The sequence below is a fragment of the Heterobasidion irregulare genome (genome assembly GCF_000320585.1).
Source record: "Heterobasidion irregulare TC 32-1 unplaced genomic scaffold scaffold_05, whole genome shotgun sequence".
NCBI lineage: Eukaryota > Fungi > Basidiomycota > Agaricomycetes > Russulales > Bondarzewiaceae > Heterobasidion > Heterobasidion irregulare.
In genome coordinates, this window is record NW_009258201.1 from 2,636,610 (window position 1) to 2,652,393 (window position 15,784).

Consider the following 15,784-nt stretch of genomic DNA (forward strand, 5'->3'; position numbering starts at 1 on the left):
TTATTGAGACGAACTCCTCAAAAGTCATTGCGCGCAGAGCCTGATGCTGCGACTCCATGCGATATCGTGTGTATAAAAGCGGGACATGTGGGCAAACTCTCCGCTGTTTATCTCCAGATAACATGTATTACCAGCATCCACACTTAAGTCCACTAAGGCCTGCTGCTTTCCGGCACTCGTCTTCGCTTGGGCTTCCTCCAGATCGTCATATCAAGGAAGGACTGGACGTCACCAGACCCTTGCACACTTTGCTCGTCCCTCCCGTCCCTACACTTACATCTAGTACCTCGACGGATATAAAACATTACAAGTATATAGGATCTTACAATTGGACAGAGACTTCTTACCCAGCCGTAATCATCGTTCCAGGTAACGTCATTACATCACCTCTACGATATAATTGCTGACTATCCTCTCATTTCAACGTTCAATAGGCTCTGCACCAGAATGGACTGGCCGTTCTCCCCCTATCAAGGTGACACCCGACAGGGGTGTACAGTTCGTCGACCAAAATGGCTTCAGATGCCCATCTTCCATCCTCCTGCCGCTGTTCAGATCAGTAGACACACTCGGCAAGACAGTCGACTGGCCCGCAATCGATTTTGTCACCGACCGCAATGGGTTGAGAAAGCTCTCCAGGTGGATCAGTGGTGGCGACGTTAAGGATTTTAGAATTGATATGGAACTTGCCGGGGAGCATACCGTCCTGCTGAACAGGTGGGAGGCTCAAACCAGAACCACTTTTTTGGGCAAAAGTTATGGGTTTGGCTTCGAGCAGGCCACGACTGCTGCTGTTCCGGGGTGCGAGAAGAGTACCGGCCATCATCGAATAGTCAAATTTGTCCGTATTCAATTTTCCTTCATTCACGATATTCGTGACTCACCTGCTTTGCAGAAGTTTTTTGGCCTGAATATGGTCGTCCGATATGAGGTCGATGCTTGTCTCCCATCTGCACCTCCGAAAATACCTGCCTCTCGGGCAAGTCAATCCTCGAACCCAGATGATTTGGCTGATGCCTTGGCCGGCCTCAATATCACCTCCAGCAAACCCGCGAATACTCTGGCGGTCACTTCGCCGCCGTCTCCACATGCGTCCTCGGCCCTACCCCCTCTACTTCGCATCGTTCGCGCAGGCGCTGAGCAGCCTCAAGAATCCATCATTGAACTCACCACGCGTTCCGAGAACTACATCCACAAGCTCAACTGGGCCGAGATATTTCCCCAACTCTATCTCTCGCAAACACCTCATTTTTATACCGGCGTTCACTCTGCAGGGAGGTTCTTCGAGGTTCGGGAGCAGAGATTGGATAGTTTGGAGATGGTCTCGCAAAGGGAGAAGGCCGAAACCGGCCTTAGAAAACTGGGAAAAGTGCTGAAGATGATTCAGGAAATCGTAGTTAAGCATGGGAAAGCGGGAAGGTTGAGTCTGGTCTGCGAAGACGGGACCCTGAAGGTCTACGAACGAGTCAGTATGCAGAGTTGTCTACCGGCGGAGGTCATGAGGCGGTTTGAGAAGTGAAGGGATTTCAAGTACCACGGGAGACATCTCTACTGCAATATATAGCCAACTTGGCGTAGATCGTGATTTCCGTGCATGGCATGGGAGCCTATGGGAGCGCTCAACTCACGGCGCGAATACGCTGACCGCATTGAGAACGGCGGTTTCAACCCCTGCATCAGGCGTCATCGTCAGTCATCGTCTCACTCATGTCTCATGCCATTTACCACCTACACTGAGTGTCAATGAATCTCAGATGCAGAGCGGAAATCGAAACCATGATCAAGCACTTCAGCTGGAAACGCTGAGCAGCACGAACAGCGTTATGATCGGTGGTGTGTCTCCCTCGCGATCGTTCACTTGCTGTTCTCTCACTCCGAGAGTGCCTTTAGAGAACGTTTCGGAACCTCAAGAGCAAGATTCCAACTATCTAGCTTCAAACTCTCTTGATGGCGTAGGGTTCTGGCTGCTTGCTTTACAGCATCTGTCTAGGTTGGTCTCGGAACCCAACGACAGCCCTGTTCTTCCAAGCTCACAGTTCTTTGCAGTGCTTGGGGAGATCGCACGGCAGAGTTTGCGTTCCCTTTGTATCTGTAAGATGGCTTAGCATGAGGATTCACCCAAATGTCGTCGAAATTGACTAGGCATTTCAGGATCGAACTGTTTACCAACACTCTCTTGCCTACTTCAATCTACGGCTTTATAGTAACGGGCGCCGGAATTTTCCTGTCCGGGTATACGTTTAAACGTCATTGTTCTTGATATTGTGGGATGTTGATGCCGTTTTGCTCAGAGCGGTCGGATCGCTGATTGACACAAACACTCGTCTTCTGGCCGTCCGCACTTCAATTGTCACTCAGAAAATTTCCGCGTCCATTTGCTACGTCCTGTTCCTAACCCTCTTCCTTCGACAATCAACGAATGCGGATCATTTTTTCTGGCCACTTTTTGTTCCCATCGTCATTTTCGGATGCGTATTGAAACTAGCCACCGTGGGCATGAACGTCTGCATAGAGCGCGACTGGGTCATGACTGTTGCTGGAGACGATGACTACGCGCTTGTTCGCCTGAATACAGCATTGCGGCGAATCGACCTCATCTGCAAGCTCACCGCTCCACTGTTCGTCAGTTTACTAACCGCAACGGTGAAATACAAGACTTCGGTGATCATCCTCCTTAGCTTTGGGCTACTTTCTATGCCGTGTGAATTCCTTTTCGTCAAGATAGTCTACAAGCGGTTCCCTGCGCTTAGTGGGCCAAGACCCGCTCGTGCCAGAATAGATGGACCTGATCATGCTCGCTCGCGCCGGATTCTTTTTTTCACTTCGTCTGTTGACTGGGTTTTACAACAAGTAAAGGATTGGAAGGAATTCACTAGGCATCCGATATTCATCAGTAGGCTTGTCAACCTTGTGGCGGCGGCCGAGCTAATACATATACTCAAAGCTTCGATTGCGATATCGCTGTTATACCTTACAGTACTTTCTTTCGACTCCACATTACTGGTATATCTCAAAAGCGAGACCGATTTTTCGGACCCGTTCATCGCTGGTATGAGGGGCATCTGCGTCGTAACAGGTGAATCTTCTTCGAAACTCCAGGAATCTGCATTAAACACCGGGGCTTTCTGAACAGGGCTCATGGGCACGTTTGCTATGCCGTGGATGGAACGCTATATGGGGTAAAGCCTACATTCTCTAAATTCTGACGAAGTTAACGCTCATGATATTAGCCTCGTGCGCGCAGGGTCTTGGTCCCTCTGGTATGCACCTTTCATTATTTCTTTCCCATCGGCTTCTTACCAGAGCTTCTTGCAGGTCTGAATTCATCTCGCTTATTCCCGTCGTGCTCAGTTTTTTCCTTGGGGCAAATGGGCGGCATAGGCTCGCATGGAACTCTGCCATGCTGTTTGGTGGTCTGTTTATCTCATCTATACATTCGTGAACCCGAGATATACTCAAAGTATACTCTGAACTCAGGCATGGCGTTGTCACGCATCGGGCTGTGGTCTTTTGATCTTGTGCAACTCACGCAACTCCAAAAATCCCTTGCACACCATCCCCGCCAAAATACGCTTACGGCTTTACAATTCTCGCTGCAAAACGTTTTTGACCTCGCCCATTACGGCCTAACGCTCGGCTGGAATAAGCCTGAACAGTTCAAATACGCTGCGGCTGTATGTGTTTCCTTCGCTCACTGGCGCCGTGCCAATTGATGATACGTGTAACTTTCCTGCCTTACAGGTGTCCTTAGTCTCTGTGTTTATGGCTGCAATCGTGTACGTGGTCGGGTACGCGAGGCCATTGCGTGGCCACGTTTTCCATTTCGATCAATCCCTCTGTCGTGTATTGCGAAAATCAGACTGGTGCGACTCTTACAACTCACCTTTCGGTGGACATTGACTCACATCTACTTCTAGAAACTCTCCTTACCCGTTCTCAAGTTGAATCCATAGTCAACATGATTAAAGTCTTCCTTTATTTCTCTTGCACAGGCTTGCAGAGCATCGGGACTCGGGACTTGAGGGCAGACATCTTGTGCTGATGGCTCCCCGCATATATCACACAACATGATGCATTCTCCACTCCGCTGGAACAGTGGCTGTGGCGTACCGCGACCATAGCATCAGACATTCTCTTCTTGCGCCTCATCTCACGGGATTAACATAGCCGAGTCCGCTGCGAGGTACCCAACCTCGCAATGGGCTGCTAGAGTGATACTTCAGAGCTTGTTGAGAGCCTTAGGCGGCTCTACCTTCCGCCAGGTGCATACAAGTTGCCCCAGTGGTCAAATCATGGGTCTTGTTTCTCGTGATCGATTTTATGGCTCGGACTATGTAATATGTTTACATGGTGTGTATTGGCATGAGGCTCTAGCTCGTCATACTTCTTCGTATAAGGTGCCGAGTGTGGAACTGTTATGGGTACGGATCTCCTTCACTCGTTGATTGTGCACTATTCTGATGAGGTCGCGATTTTTTTCGGCGGTACTAAGGCACCCGCGTCGACCGTAATCGCTATAATTCTTGCAAGCTCATCAGAAGATCATATTTCTTCTTGTCGATAAGGTTTGCTGTCGTGTATTGCGGCACACTGAGTAGTGAGTTACTGTCACGCCTTCATCGATTCATCGGTCGACGTAGAGTCGATCGATATCTGTTTTCTAGGGTGCGTTACCAAGGATTTATGGTACTAATCTGGCATATATTTACATGACAGGTCTATCTCTTAGAATCCCTGCTCATATACAATTCCTCCATGATGTTACAATAATAGCTACTTCTCGCCTCGCAAACCTTCCCATGAACAGTCAAGTCAAAGCGTATTCGGAGGTATCAACTCATATCAAGACATGGGTTTGACACGATCCGAGAGCACTGTAACACTAATCCCAAGCAAAGAACCGCCTCGCCATCTCTTCCTGTAAATCACCCTCTCTCGACCTTCGCTCGTACATGCATAGCCGCCGATCCCGGAACACGAGGCTCAGAGGACTCATGGGCCGCTCGATCGCCAGCTGACGCACAGCGCGAAGAACGAGGACGAGCCTCTGCAGGCTGCGTGTGGCCTTTTTGCGCTCGGTGACCATGTCCTGAGATGCTATGCGCTCGATCTTTTCGAATAGCCCGTGGAGGTGAATGCCGACGAAGAGATGCGGGGTCTGGGACAGATAGAGCTGGAGAAAGGCCTGGCGTGTTGCCCAGACCCAACTTGGCTGTCTTTAGCTCCACGAGGGAGCCTTGAGGGATCACGGGGCCGCTCTTGGATAAGACGCGCAGATGCTTGCACTTTCTACCCACGAAGACTCTCGACTCGAGCGTCGGTGCGACGGGAAATGGAGTTGAATGGCTTGTCAAGCCAGTGGCAGTCTCCTCAAGCACCTCTATGTCACCGTGGGGTACAGCATTCGATTCCAAAAGGCATGCGTCTACTTCGGACTGTACGACGACGCTGAGCCCACCAAGTTTCTAATTACATGCTTTCATTCTAGGAGGGCGACACGTATATGAGGGAGACTTGCGCACATATTGGATCACGCGATGGTGGCTCGTTGCTAGCAGCGAGGCGTGGGTCACGCGATGCGTCGTCGCCGCCTCGAACGCAAACCCATATCCCATGCTCCCCACGCCCGTCCATTGGTGCAAGGAGAGCGTCTTCTCCCCGACGAGCTGGACGTCCACACGGAACTCCTTGTCAAGCGCAGGGCAGTCGTCCATGCAGTCTGCCAATCTTCTCAGGCTACCGCGGTTTGCAACGACGTCGACGTCCGGCCAATCTACGTGTGTTCCCATGGCATCAACGGCGCTCAAAAGCGCAGGCAGCGCCATGAAGTCAGGGCGATATATTCCGTGAGGGTGCGCCATAGAAGAGTCAGGTGCAAGCTGGAAGGGTGTTTCCAGGCCCGTCCATGGGCAAGGCATTCCTGATCAAAAAGAGACCATTGATCTGGCGTTAAATCAGATGACGGGGACAGCGTACCCGGTACCACGATTGTGGGCGATTCAGCCCCCGTCCAGTCGTAGGAACCGAGGAACTTCAAATCATTTATCTGAACATCCGGGCACAGCCCGTCTTCAGCCATTTCTGGGATTTCTATCTCATAGATAGGTGCGGTGTGCAGCCCATCGAGCAGTGCACGGTAACCCAATGGCATCGGTTTCTTCTGTGCGAAGTTGCGAGCATCATGCTTCTTTGTCACGCGCTTGATGTTGTCGGTAGGTGGAGAAATAAATGTTTTCTCGGCAGTATGAGTGCAGGAAGGAACAGGCATAAGATCGCAGGAAGAGCGTCGAGGATAGACTTGCCTCTCAAGCTCCTAGGCTCTCTATATACCGTGTGAAGAGCTGCGCAGCCTGCGCGAGCGTGGAAAGGGCGGCCCAACGCGTCCATCTGACGTGTGAGGATAGAATACCACAAATTCTACTTACCAGCAGGATTGTCTGTGATTTGTCGATAGGACATGATTGAGTGGAGGAGCAAAATAGAGACCAACACGCGCTTGATCGAGAGGACTAGTGAGATGTACGATCCACGCTTTGGACGATTATATCACTTGTAGCTGTCGGATGAACTAGGGTGTACTAGACATCTGGATGTTATATCGTCTCCAAATCTATCTTATCTATAGGTGACATGGTGGCCCGCTCTCCGCAGGACATTTTCATCACAAACTCGATCCCTTCCGGCTTGTCAAAGAGGCGTTCATGACAGTGAACCAAACTACCTACAAGGAAAGTCTTGAGCTGAGAATTGTTGCGGACTCTAGGTACATCACCGCGCACCTGTTAGTAGTGATGTTAATATAAACGTAGGCTGTGAGCTGCCGAGTCTCGTTCCAGAGAAAGTGGTGTCCGACACTCTCGGTGAACTCATCAGGAAACAATGGCCTAGTGCAGATCCTTGAGCAGGGTGGGAGTGAGATTAACTGGATGCAGGTCCGCGTCCAAGCATTGTGTCGTGAAGATGGTGGGAACGAAAGGTCGCTTCCTATGAGATTTGAGAGCGGAGGCGATCACAAATCTATACCCATACCTACATCGTGCCATCCACGATCAGAGTGCAACAAATAAAACAAGGACAACGCTTATACAACCATCATCCATCATGCACTTGCTCACACGGCCGTCTCAGCCTCAGTACCGATAACAACGATTTGCTTGCCGACGCGGATCAACTTGCCCGTCTCAATCTCATACACCCCACCCTGAATGCAGACGGTTGAGGGCAGGCCCAACGCGCGGACGATCTCCTCGACATAGCCGACCTGCGCCTTGACGTTCTCGTCGATGACCAGCCGGAACTCGCGTTCGTACTCGGAGGTGCCCGGAGGAGGTCTGGGGATAGCGCCAGGGAGGGTGCCAGCGAGCGTAGTGAGGGGCGCGAGCCAGCGCTCAAGCGGCGTTGTGGGGGGCACGGGGTCCGCGTTCGCAGCTTCGTAGCTGAATTTTGCGCCGCCGCAGTCAGTATGGCCGAGGACGATAACTGAAGGGATGTTGGTTGAGGGTGAGTGATTTGGGGGGATACCGAGGGAATGCACCGTTTGGGATTTGGAGAGCTTGCAAGCCATAGGTCAGGACGGAGAGCGCGTTGTCGTCATCTGTGTGGAATTGGCTGGGGCGACAAGAAGGAGCGTACCAGAGGAAAGTCAGGATGCTGGATAGTGAGGCGAGAGTGCAGTGTGTACTTAGCGATGTTGCGGTGGACGAAAATATCACCCGGTTCGGAGAAGAAGACGGTGGACTCTGGGACTCGTGAGTCGGAACAGCCGATAAAGAGCAGCTGCGTCCATAGTCACAGAAATATCAATCGAATATCTTGAATAATGGAAATGGCATGGAAGAGGCGTACATGGGGAGTCTGGCCCTGCGCAGAGGCTTGGAAAGACCGAAGCTCAACGTCACTAACGGCGTCGGCCCCATGGGAGCTAGCCGTAAAGAAGTTGGCGATGACGGGGCTCAGCGATTCACTAGCCATTGACATGAAAGCTATTGCTGAAGGGTGAGTGTGTGTTCTGGAGGAACAGTTGAGAATGATGCGAACGACCTCTTATATATGCTTGAGCGGGGTGACATTATGAATGGTACCCACATCACGCCCTATCCTTGGCCAGTCCGATCTTGTGCCAGCCTATTTTCGTGTGGAGGCTTCACCTAATCCTCTCGTATGGGCGAGGCGGAACGCAGAGCCGTCTTTCCAAAAAGGGATTGACTAGCGACCAGACATAATATCCCCTCACAAGTTCCATCCAATCATATCTAGTCGTGAGGTCATTGTGCGCACTAACACCCAAACGCGCAGAGCTCCAGACACAGGATGATATCTGACATCACATTGCACACACCTAGACTCGCCCAAGATAGATTCGCACATCGCTTTGACACACTGTACTGAAGGCATCGCGACATCTTCTATTCGAAGGCATCCCATGTCATTTCCCTGCCTGGAACAAAACAAGTTCGATGTACGCGCTCATTGTGCCGGGAGGAGATATGAGAAGATGGGCACATGGCCGACTGTAGAACAGCGGTTCGTAAATGGTGTTTGATATGAATGCTGAGTTCACAACGTATGAGCACGAGACTGGTTGATCGAGGGAAGACTCACTGCTAGGCGATGCGCAAAGAGCATGTGTGCTCACTCGAGCTGTGCGGGGGCCCAAAGTGCACGAGTGTGAAGCCTGAATAAGAGCGCACACTGCAAAGAAGTGAGCGCCTGGCGAGATCCAACGGAGAATGGAAGTCGGAATGTCGGAAACACGGCGATCCAAGAGGGTCACGCGTTCTGCGCTGCTAGCATGAAGTTTCAGTATTCTCGATGACATCTGATCCTCTGTACTCATCCTCAAGTCAATCCTCAGCAACACTTATATTGTCTCCCAGGCCGAACGAGGACATGGAGGTGACGAAGTACCAAGGCGAGCCGCGGAAGTCTCGATGATACCGCGCGGTATTAGCGATGGCGTATGCAGGCGGATACGGCGTGCGGGAGAATCGCAGGGCTGAACAAGGTAGCACGTGCCATTTTATTTTAAAGACGTGTACCTGCATTTGTGCCCCTGCGATGAGATGTGGTTGGGATGTGGAATCCGCTCTGCGGATTTGGTCTTGTCCTTCTCAAGGTTTGTATGAACATGTTCTGCAGATCGCACTTCCTGAGGTCCGCACTCGTGCGGATCCTCCGAATCTAGTGCAGGAGACATAAAGTATCCTGCGAGAGTTCCGTACGAGCATCGATAACGAACGCATCGAGTGAATGTGCGAATCTCCGTCAGACATAGGATATGGGCAATATCTAGACGCGTTGGCGGATCATGCGTGCGTCTGTGATGATGAGCGAAGATATACAACCCATATGAGGAAAGCAAACTGATTGAGTGTGCGGTAGCTCCGTACACAAAACCAAACAATAAACCGCATCTGATGTTATATTTTGGCGACCTGTCTACGCCAGTGACTTAACCGAGTGGGGTATTTGCCCAGAAAGAGAGAGCCGAGAGCCGAGAGCCGAGGTGTTCGAAGTGTAGGTCTTCCTATCATCATCAAAGGAGGCAAGGCGTTGATCATGCGATACACCTGTCTACGAAAGATAGAGAGTGCGAATCTAGTCAGCATGGCAATCTAACGGGACGAGGATTCACAGCAATCTACAAGGGAAACAAACCTTCAGGCTGAGCACCCAAAAAAATACCTTCCCAACGACGACCACTTCAATTTGCCCAGACCCCCTCGGAATAGCATATCAGGCTAGATCATCTGAGACTGTCGTCGACGGGAATCTCGTTCACTAATTAGCGAGCCTGGTGAGGCTCGATGAGAGCAGATTTGCAACACGTGAAGGTGCAATCCCCCAATGGCCAACATTCCTCTGAGCTTTTGTTGGTCACAAGAGGGGCTGAGATATAGAAGTGTCACCAGAAAGGCAAAAACAAGGAGTTCATGCAGCGAAAAACGTCAACAAACGGCCAAGCAATTTTGAAGGAAGTGGTCAGAGGCAAAGCAGAGTGCATCGCTATAGTCACTTGCATGTCACAATCTTCAAACTCCCTTACGTCTCGGGGCCTCTCGATCTCCGCGCCAACTTGCTTTTGTCTCTCGCCTTTTTCGTGCTAATTATCGCTTTCGACTATGCTTGACCTGAGTGCTGTATCAGGAAGAGTGCTATGTGGTACCCGTCGTCGTTGCGTTAATGCGCACTAGAAATTGATGCGCACAGTGATGGTGGCTGGGACTAATATGACGGCGGGCGTTATAGGGCGTTATGGACAGATGCTAATCCGGAATAAGTACTGAGAAGTCACAAGTAAGCTGATGTTTTGTCGCGAATAGGCTCATCACTGTGCGCATGTGGGCGAAGGCTTTGTAATCTGTAGGCTACCCTACAACTTCCTCTATGCTGGAGGTTCACTCCTGAACTATCGCCCATCCCACCCCGAGGCCTTGAATAACAAAGGTGTGATCCCATAGAACACCTGATCCGCGCAGGACCTCTCCAGACTCGGCACGCATCTTCGTTTCATTTATCGTCATACGCCTCCATGCATACCTTCATACAGCCATCTCCACTCCAACCTCCATGGCTTTGATGAAGCCAGCTTCGATGAAGCGGCAATCAGTCTTCATCTCTGGCAATGCCGCAGTCTGTCGCTTACCCAGGCTGACCATCAAAGTATTGGTCATGGACCTTTCAATACCCGATCCTTCATATCCCGCGCGCAGCCGTTCATACAGTCTTCATAATCGTGGGGAGCGCTCAATTCATGCCCGATTCTTCATCTCCCGCTGAGTACTGCCTGCTCATGTAAGTGATTGACACTGCAGGTAACTGTCCGTAACTAGTCCCTGAGTCGAGTGTCGTGTATGTCGTGTTCCGCCCTGCTGCTTCCCTGAAGAGTGGCTGAACCCTGTGGATCTGCTTCCGTCGCCGATACTGGTATGGCATCCATGTACGAAGATGCAGGGAGCAGGGCACTACCGTGTGCGGCCGGGCCCTCAGGAGACTTCTGATCCTGCACCGTACCCGGCATAGCGGTTTGCAACTTGCTACTGCGCGGTGTCCCAGATACAGATACACCGACACACCGGGGGTGCGTCTGCACGAATGCAGTTCTGCCCTCCCAAACAGCTGAAACGACCGACCGACCAACCAACCAATCTTCCCACCTACCAATTCACGCAATGCGCCGTCGCTTCTGGGAGCAAGGGTGCGAACGTGAGTAGGCAAGCCTGCTTACTTTGAGGCGCGGAAGTGAGGCCTTTCGTGCCGCTGACGGCACCGTATCGACGTCAAGAGGACCACAGGGGCTGAGTATGCACGGCGGCGCATGGTTTCCCCCTCCTTCCCCTGTTTCACCCAGCCGCGGGTGAGTGATCGCGGGCGGGTTGATGACTGAGTGCGCAGGCAACCAGACCACAGTCGATATCTCGCGTCTTGCGGATCTGCAAGCCTTGGGCTCGTCGCGACCGACGCACATATTGTGCCCAGATCGCCCACCACACGGCCTCGCCTTTCTACTCGGGATAGAGTAGGGTCAATGTACTTATCATGCCGGGAGGGATGAGCAAATAGCCATACCTCGAACCGATCCCAGCCGATGGTTGGTGTCCAAAAACATGAAGCGTCCAGCTAGACGTGTCTATTAATATGAGCACGAGGTGAGATGATGAGAGAAGGACATGCCGCGACAGAGGGGAATATAGGATCAGAGTGGAGCCCTCCGTGATCGCTTATCCCGATGCCACAACGGTTCTATTAATATTTGGGCGGCGAGCTTATGAATTAAAACACCATGCAAGTAACTGAGGCCATGAAGCGAGAGGGAGTACAGAACAGAGAGGCAAGAGCGCAGGGATCGCGTCGCGTCGCGATCACAGGAGGAAATGCGTTCATCACATGACGCTCTTTATCGAGGCATTCCCGCCCATCCCGCCTGCCCCCCCCCCCCTGTTCTGTTCGGTGTTCTGAATCTCCAGATGTCTCCAGGTGGAGAAGAAGCGCGAGTTTCGAATCCGTCGAGGCACATTGCATAGCGAGACATCCAGATATTACACGCCCCGAATGCCGGGCGGCCAATGGGCATCGCGCGCACCCGCACCTCAAATCTCGCGAAGCGGTCCCGCGCGAGATACAGGTGGTGGTCAGAAGGAGCTCTTGAAGTCTCGTGCACGGAATCAAGGATGCGCTGATGCGAACCAGCATCGCAGCGCTGGTCGGAGACCATGGCCTCCATGGCCCCACGGCAGTGGAGCACCACATATGGACGGGCGTACGGGTGGATGGACACTCAAAAGTAAGTACGCGCTACAGATCGCGCAGAGATAGGCCGGTTCTGGCCGGTGTTCCTGGTCGTGTCTATTCGGCACGGTGCAGGTATGTACAAGCAGCATAACATAACGCAGCTAACCTCCATGGGCATAAGCAATTGTGACCGTCGCCGCGCGTCGACGAGAAGAGGGAGAAAGATAGGGACCGAGGCCTGCGTGATGCCGGACTGTGTCTATGAGAGTGATGATGATAGTGTCGGTTCAATCCCTACTGCGCAGATGCGAAGGGACCTCTAAACATAGTGATACGAATATGGGAAGGCGAGGACGTTCTGCTCAGGGATGAGCCCGACGACGATGGGACGAGAGAAAAAAATGACGAGCGAATTCAGCTGAGACGAGTGACGACACTCGGCAGCTGGCGGCGGGGAGCGTGGGAGAAAGAGGGAGCATATGTGGGAGATCTGGTGTCCGAGAAAGGGAAGCAGGTGCTGGGCGGGAGGCTGGGCGGAAGGCTTGGGAGCCGGGCTTGGGGCGAGCTGGGGTTTTGGTGCCACAAGGTCGGGTTGGTCAAGGATGCCATGGCGAATTCTGAGCGGATACCGTCCGTCACAACGTTCCTCTCCTCCTCCATCACATACTTCCAACACATATATAAGACCCCGCTCCCGCGATCCCTCTCACCCATTCCACATCCACACTCACCCGTTCAGCAACAGCTCCACTGTCAATAGCCCAGCCAGTGTACTCATGGATCCCGCCATCGCCAGAATTTTCACCGCCAACTCCCAGTGGGCCGACGCCGTCAGCGACGCTGAGCCGCAATTCTTCCAAGCCTCTGCGAAGGGGCAGTCACCCAAGGTACGTCGTCCTTATCTCTACTCTTCGAGCGGTATCGTAATCATGCCGTTTTCCAATGATGCGCGCAGGTGCTCTGGATCGGCTGTGCCGACTCGCGAGTCCCAGAGTCAGTCGTCACCGCCTCCAAGCCGGGCGACATCTTCGTCCACCGCAACATCGCCAAGTACGCCATGCAGCCCTATCTTCCCTTCTTCTTCCTCACCTTTTTTTCTCGCCTCTTCCTTATCGCCCCAGCCAATTCCACCCGGATGATGACAGCGCGCTCTCTGTCCTGACCTATGCCGTACACGAGCTTGGCGTCCAACACGGTGCATTCCCTCTTTCCCTCCTCAATTAGCTCATCCCAACCGTCCACCCCCAGTCGTCGTTGTGGGTCATACCCACTGCGGCGGCGCTAAAGCCTGCTACTCTGCCGCTTGTGCGGGCGCCGCGGCCCCCGGGTCCTCCAGCGCCCCTGCAACGCCGCTCGAGCGCTGGCTCGCGCCCCTCACCGCCCTCGCCGCCTCGCTCCGCCTGAGCACCGCCCCGCCCGAGTACGCCCTCCCTCTGCTCGTCGAGGAGAACGTCAAGGCGCAGGTCGCGAACGTCGTCAAGGCTGTACCGCTCCTCGACGCCTGGCGCGCCCAGAAGCGCGTCTGGGTCCACGGCTGGGTGTACGAGGTCGAGAAGGGCACATTGAAGGACCTCGGCGTGTCAAAGGGCCCCGAGTCGGTCGAGGCTGGTCCTGCTGCTCGCGCCACTGACGCTTGAACGTCAAACGCATTGATGATCGTACGATTGTTGTTTTTGTTTTGCTTGTTGCACCTTGATCGTCTTCCGTGGATCGCTTGATACAGATATGAATATGGATATGTCTCCTCTCCTTTCAACGTGATCCGCTCCAGTGGAAGCTTTTGAATTTGCCCTCTTCTGCGCTTTAACTCCCTCCCCGCATTTCATGACATCATAAGTACCTGCATAGGGCCATCTATCTCAGTTGATCTCGCTCGAACTATCCATAAGTGATCTGCACCAGCCCGCCGTCTCCCTGCTAGACCTTGCTAGACTCGCCCAGAACGCCGAAGGGCGAAAAATTTGTATTGTACCGTGCGGACGCTTTTTCGGCTGTAAGAGGTATGTCATGCTCACGGTCACGGGACGTACCGGGCGCCGGTTATCCGTCGAAACAACATGATGTCTGCGCACAGGATCTGTTGGATTTCAAGTTCTCGTATTCACTATGTAGAGACAACAGGATAGATTTTGAAATCCAACTTCTATATCTTTTTAGAATGCCATAATACACCCTCTAGTCTCAGCGAGTGTCCCAGTCCTCCGAAATATCAGGCCCTCCTCACGGTTTGACATGGATCGTGGCCAGTGGACTATCTCTATCGAACAAAGTCACAAGGGCTGAGCGATATCCCGCCTGAACACACGACGTCCATGTGATCACCGATAGGGTCGAGGGAGAGTCGAGGGTCGCGGTCAACCGCACGATTCTCGGATCTCCTCGCCAACGTGGCCGTACACGCCTCGCAGGTCCGGGCGCTGCCATGTATAGATGGCATCAGATCGACAGACCCGCACAGAATGAGAAGACAGGTCAACTGGGGATGCGATGAAAGATCCTACGGAGCCTCGATGCGGTTGCGATTGTCTAGGGTGTTCCAATGCTGCATCGGCGAGTACTCGGGCCTCTGTGAGTCGATGATGCAGACTCGCGATATGGTTTCGCCGTACGGGGGTTGAGGAGCAGCCGGTGCGGGGATGGGGCCTGGAAGAACAGGTCGCGCTGGACTGCTGTTATCTGCTTGAGCTGCAACGTCGGCGTATCGTTGTTCGGGGAGCCTGAGACTAGCTGGCTCGGCAAGGTAGAAAGAGGAGACGCAACATGCCGCAGGGATAGCAGGGACAGCGGACGTGGCTGCCGGTCGCTTCTCGGCTTTGCGAAACGATATTCCTTACCGGCAGGCTGAGAGAGATGGGGGTACGTGATATTCCACAGACGAGACATGAGATAGAGAATGATGCGCCTTCTCCACACCGCACGGCATCCTAATAATAGAAACGTACGCCAGTGTTCTTGTGAGTACATCTCGTACTGAACAAGGCTTTTTTTACAGAGACGCTGGATTTGCGATGATACAAATGTTAGCGAAGCAAGGATTCTGCTACTGAAACACACTGCCGACCTGTGGCATTGACACAATATCCAGGGACTGAGATGTCCGATCGTAAGATTTATCGGTGCTCCAGCTCCACATATAACGAACGCACCGTAGAAGAGAATGTTAAAGACTCGCCGATCGCTAGAGCTTGCTGAACATTCAGCCAACGATGCAACTTGTCTTGTGCGTCAACGCAGCTCGCTGCCTTCACGAGCACGCCGTAGCACAGCTGTCCCTCTGTAGTTTCGCATGCACGACCGCACCTGTGGAACAGACCTTCCGTGTCCTCGTCGTCACAATTTGGAATATGACGGAGACGGCGCCTTTGCCCTCGCGCCTCAACTCGGGGGAAAGACACACATTGTGGGAGGGTAGTGATGGTGAACATATATGATAATTTTGTCGCAATCCCCGCCGAAGACGTGAATATACTATTGGATCCACCGGAGGGCTTGATGCCCTAAGCGATTGCATCAACAGTCAATTAACGTGTGTACTCACGATCTCAAATTTACC

General features: G+C 52.7%; 10 protein-coding genes across 10 annotated transcripts; 5 read left to right on the forward strand and 5 right to left on the reverse strand.

Moving 5' to 3' along the window:
* Positions 1–122: 122 nt before the first annotated feature.
* HETIRDRAFT_45250 (uncharacterized protein) lies at positions 123–1,519 on the forward strand (the record flags this gene model as incomplete). Its single annotated transcript, XM_009547509.1, has 3 exons — positions 123–369; positions 435–841; positions 896–1,519. The coding sequence occupies 3 exons, from the start codon at positions 123–125 to the stop codon at positions 1,517–1,519; spliced, it is 1,278 nt and encodes a 425-aa protein (XP_009545804.1).
* Positions 1,520–1,823: 304 nt separating this feature from the next.
* On the forward strand, positions 1,824–3,900 carry HETIRDRAFT_45326 (iron transporter; the record flags this gene model as incomplete). Its single annotated transcript, XM_009547510.1, has 10 exons — positions 1,824–1,990; positions 2,047–2,091; positions 2,152–2,232; positions 2,292–2,893; positions 2,945–3,076; positions 3,134–3,179; positions 3,231–3,260; positions 3,316–3,413; positions 3,478–3,674; positions 3,742–3,900. The coding sequence occupies 10 exons, from the start codon at positions 1,824–1,826 to the stop codon at positions 3,898–3,900; spliced, it is 1,557 nt and encodes a 518-aa protein (XP_009545805.1).
* A 392-nt stretch (positions 3,901–4,292) lies between these two features.
* HETIRDRAFT_122832 (uncharacterized protein) lies at positions 4,293–4,564 on the forward strand (the record flags this gene model as incomplete). The annotated part of the gene is made up of 2 exons (XM_009548492.1): positions 4,293–4,421; positions 4,493–4,564. 2 exons carry the CDS (start codon positions 4,293–4,295, stop codon positions 4,562–4,564), a joined length of 201 nt encoding a protein of 66 aa, XP_009546787.1.
* Positions 4,565–4,882: 318 nt separating this feature from the next.
* HETIRDRAFT_451814 (uncharacterized protein) lies at positions 4,883–6,268 on the reverse strand (the record flags this gene model as incomplete). The annotated part of the gene is made up of 4 exons (XM_009548493.1): positions 4,883–5,173; positions 5,229–5,465; positions 5,523–5,920; positions 5,977–6,268. 4 exons carry the CDS (start codon positions 6,266–6,268, stop codon positions 4,883–4,885), a joined length of 1,218 nt encoding a protein of 405 aa, XP_009546788.1.
* A 731-nt stretch (positions 6,269–6,999) lies between these two features.
* HETIRDRAFT_475742 (uncharacterized protein) lies at positions 7,000–8,004 on the reverse strand. Its single transcript, XM_009548494.1, has 4 exons — positions 7,846–8,004; positions 7,682–7,776; positions 7,535–7,608; positions 7,000–7,479 (listed from the first exon to the last, which is right to left on the reverse strand). Exons 1-4 carry the CDS (start codon positions 7,975–7,977, stop codon positions 7,112–7,114), a joined length of 669 nt encoding a protein of 222 aa, XP_009546789.1. The 5' UTR covers positions 7,978–8,004; the 3' UTR covers positions 7,000–7,111.
* An 862-nt stretch (positions 8,005–8,866) lies between these two features.
* On the forward strand, positions 8,867–9,713 carry HETIRDRAFT_141600 (uncharacterized protein). The gene is made up of 2 exons (XM_009548495.1): positions 8,867–9,573; positions 9,658–9,713. Exon 1 carries the CDS (start codon positions 8,953–8,955, stop codon positions 9,196–9,198), a length of 246 nt encoding a protein of 81 aa, XP_009546790.1. The 5' UTR covers positions 8,867–8,952; the 3' UTR covers positions 9,199–9,573; positions 9,658–9,713.
* A 1,115-nt stretch (positions 9,714–10,828) lies between these two features.
* On the reverse strand, positions 10,829–11,467 carry HETIRDRAFT_115550 (uncharacterized protein; the record flags this gene model as incomplete). The annotated part of the gene is made up of 2 exons (XM_009548496.1): positions 10,829–11,086; positions 11,228–11,467. 2 exons carry the CDS (start codon positions 11,465–11,467, stop codon positions 10,829–10,831), a joined length of 498 nt encoding a protein of 165 aa, XP_009546791.1.
* Positions 11,468–13,007: 1,540 nt separating this feature from the next.
* HETIRDRAFT_317273 (uncharacterized protein) lies at positions 13,008–13,868 on the forward strand (the record flags this gene model as incomplete). Its single annotated transcript, XM_009548497.1, has 4 exons — positions 13,008–13,118; positions 13,187–13,281; positions 13,353–13,426; positions 13,480–13,868. 4 exons carry the CDS (start codon positions 13,008–13,010, stop codon positions 13,866–13,868), a joined length of 669 nt encoding a protein of 222 aa, XP_009546792.1.
* Positions 13,869–14,585: 717 nt separating this feature from the next.
* On the reverse strand, positions 14,586–15,114 carry HETIRDRAFT_451817 (uncharacterized protein; the record flags this gene model as incomplete). The annotated part of the gene is made up of 2 exons (XM_009548498.1): positions 14,586–14,728; positions 14,790–15,114. 2 exons carry the CDS (start codon positions 15,112–15,114, stop codon positions 14,586–14,588), a joined length of 468 nt encoding a protein of 155 aa, XP_009546793.1.
* A 157-nt stretch (positions 15,115–15,271) lies between these two features.
* HETIRDRAFT_418187 (uncharacterized protein) lies at positions 15,272–15,656 on the reverse strand (the record flags this gene model as incomplete). The annotated part of the gene is made up of 2 exons (XM_009548499.1): positions 15,272–15,319; positions 15,378–15,656. 2 exons carry the CDS (start codon positions 15,654–15,656, stop codon positions 15,272–15,274), a joined length of 327 nt encoding a protein of 108 aa, XP_009546794.1.
* Positions 15,657–15,784: the final 128 nt, after the last annotated feature.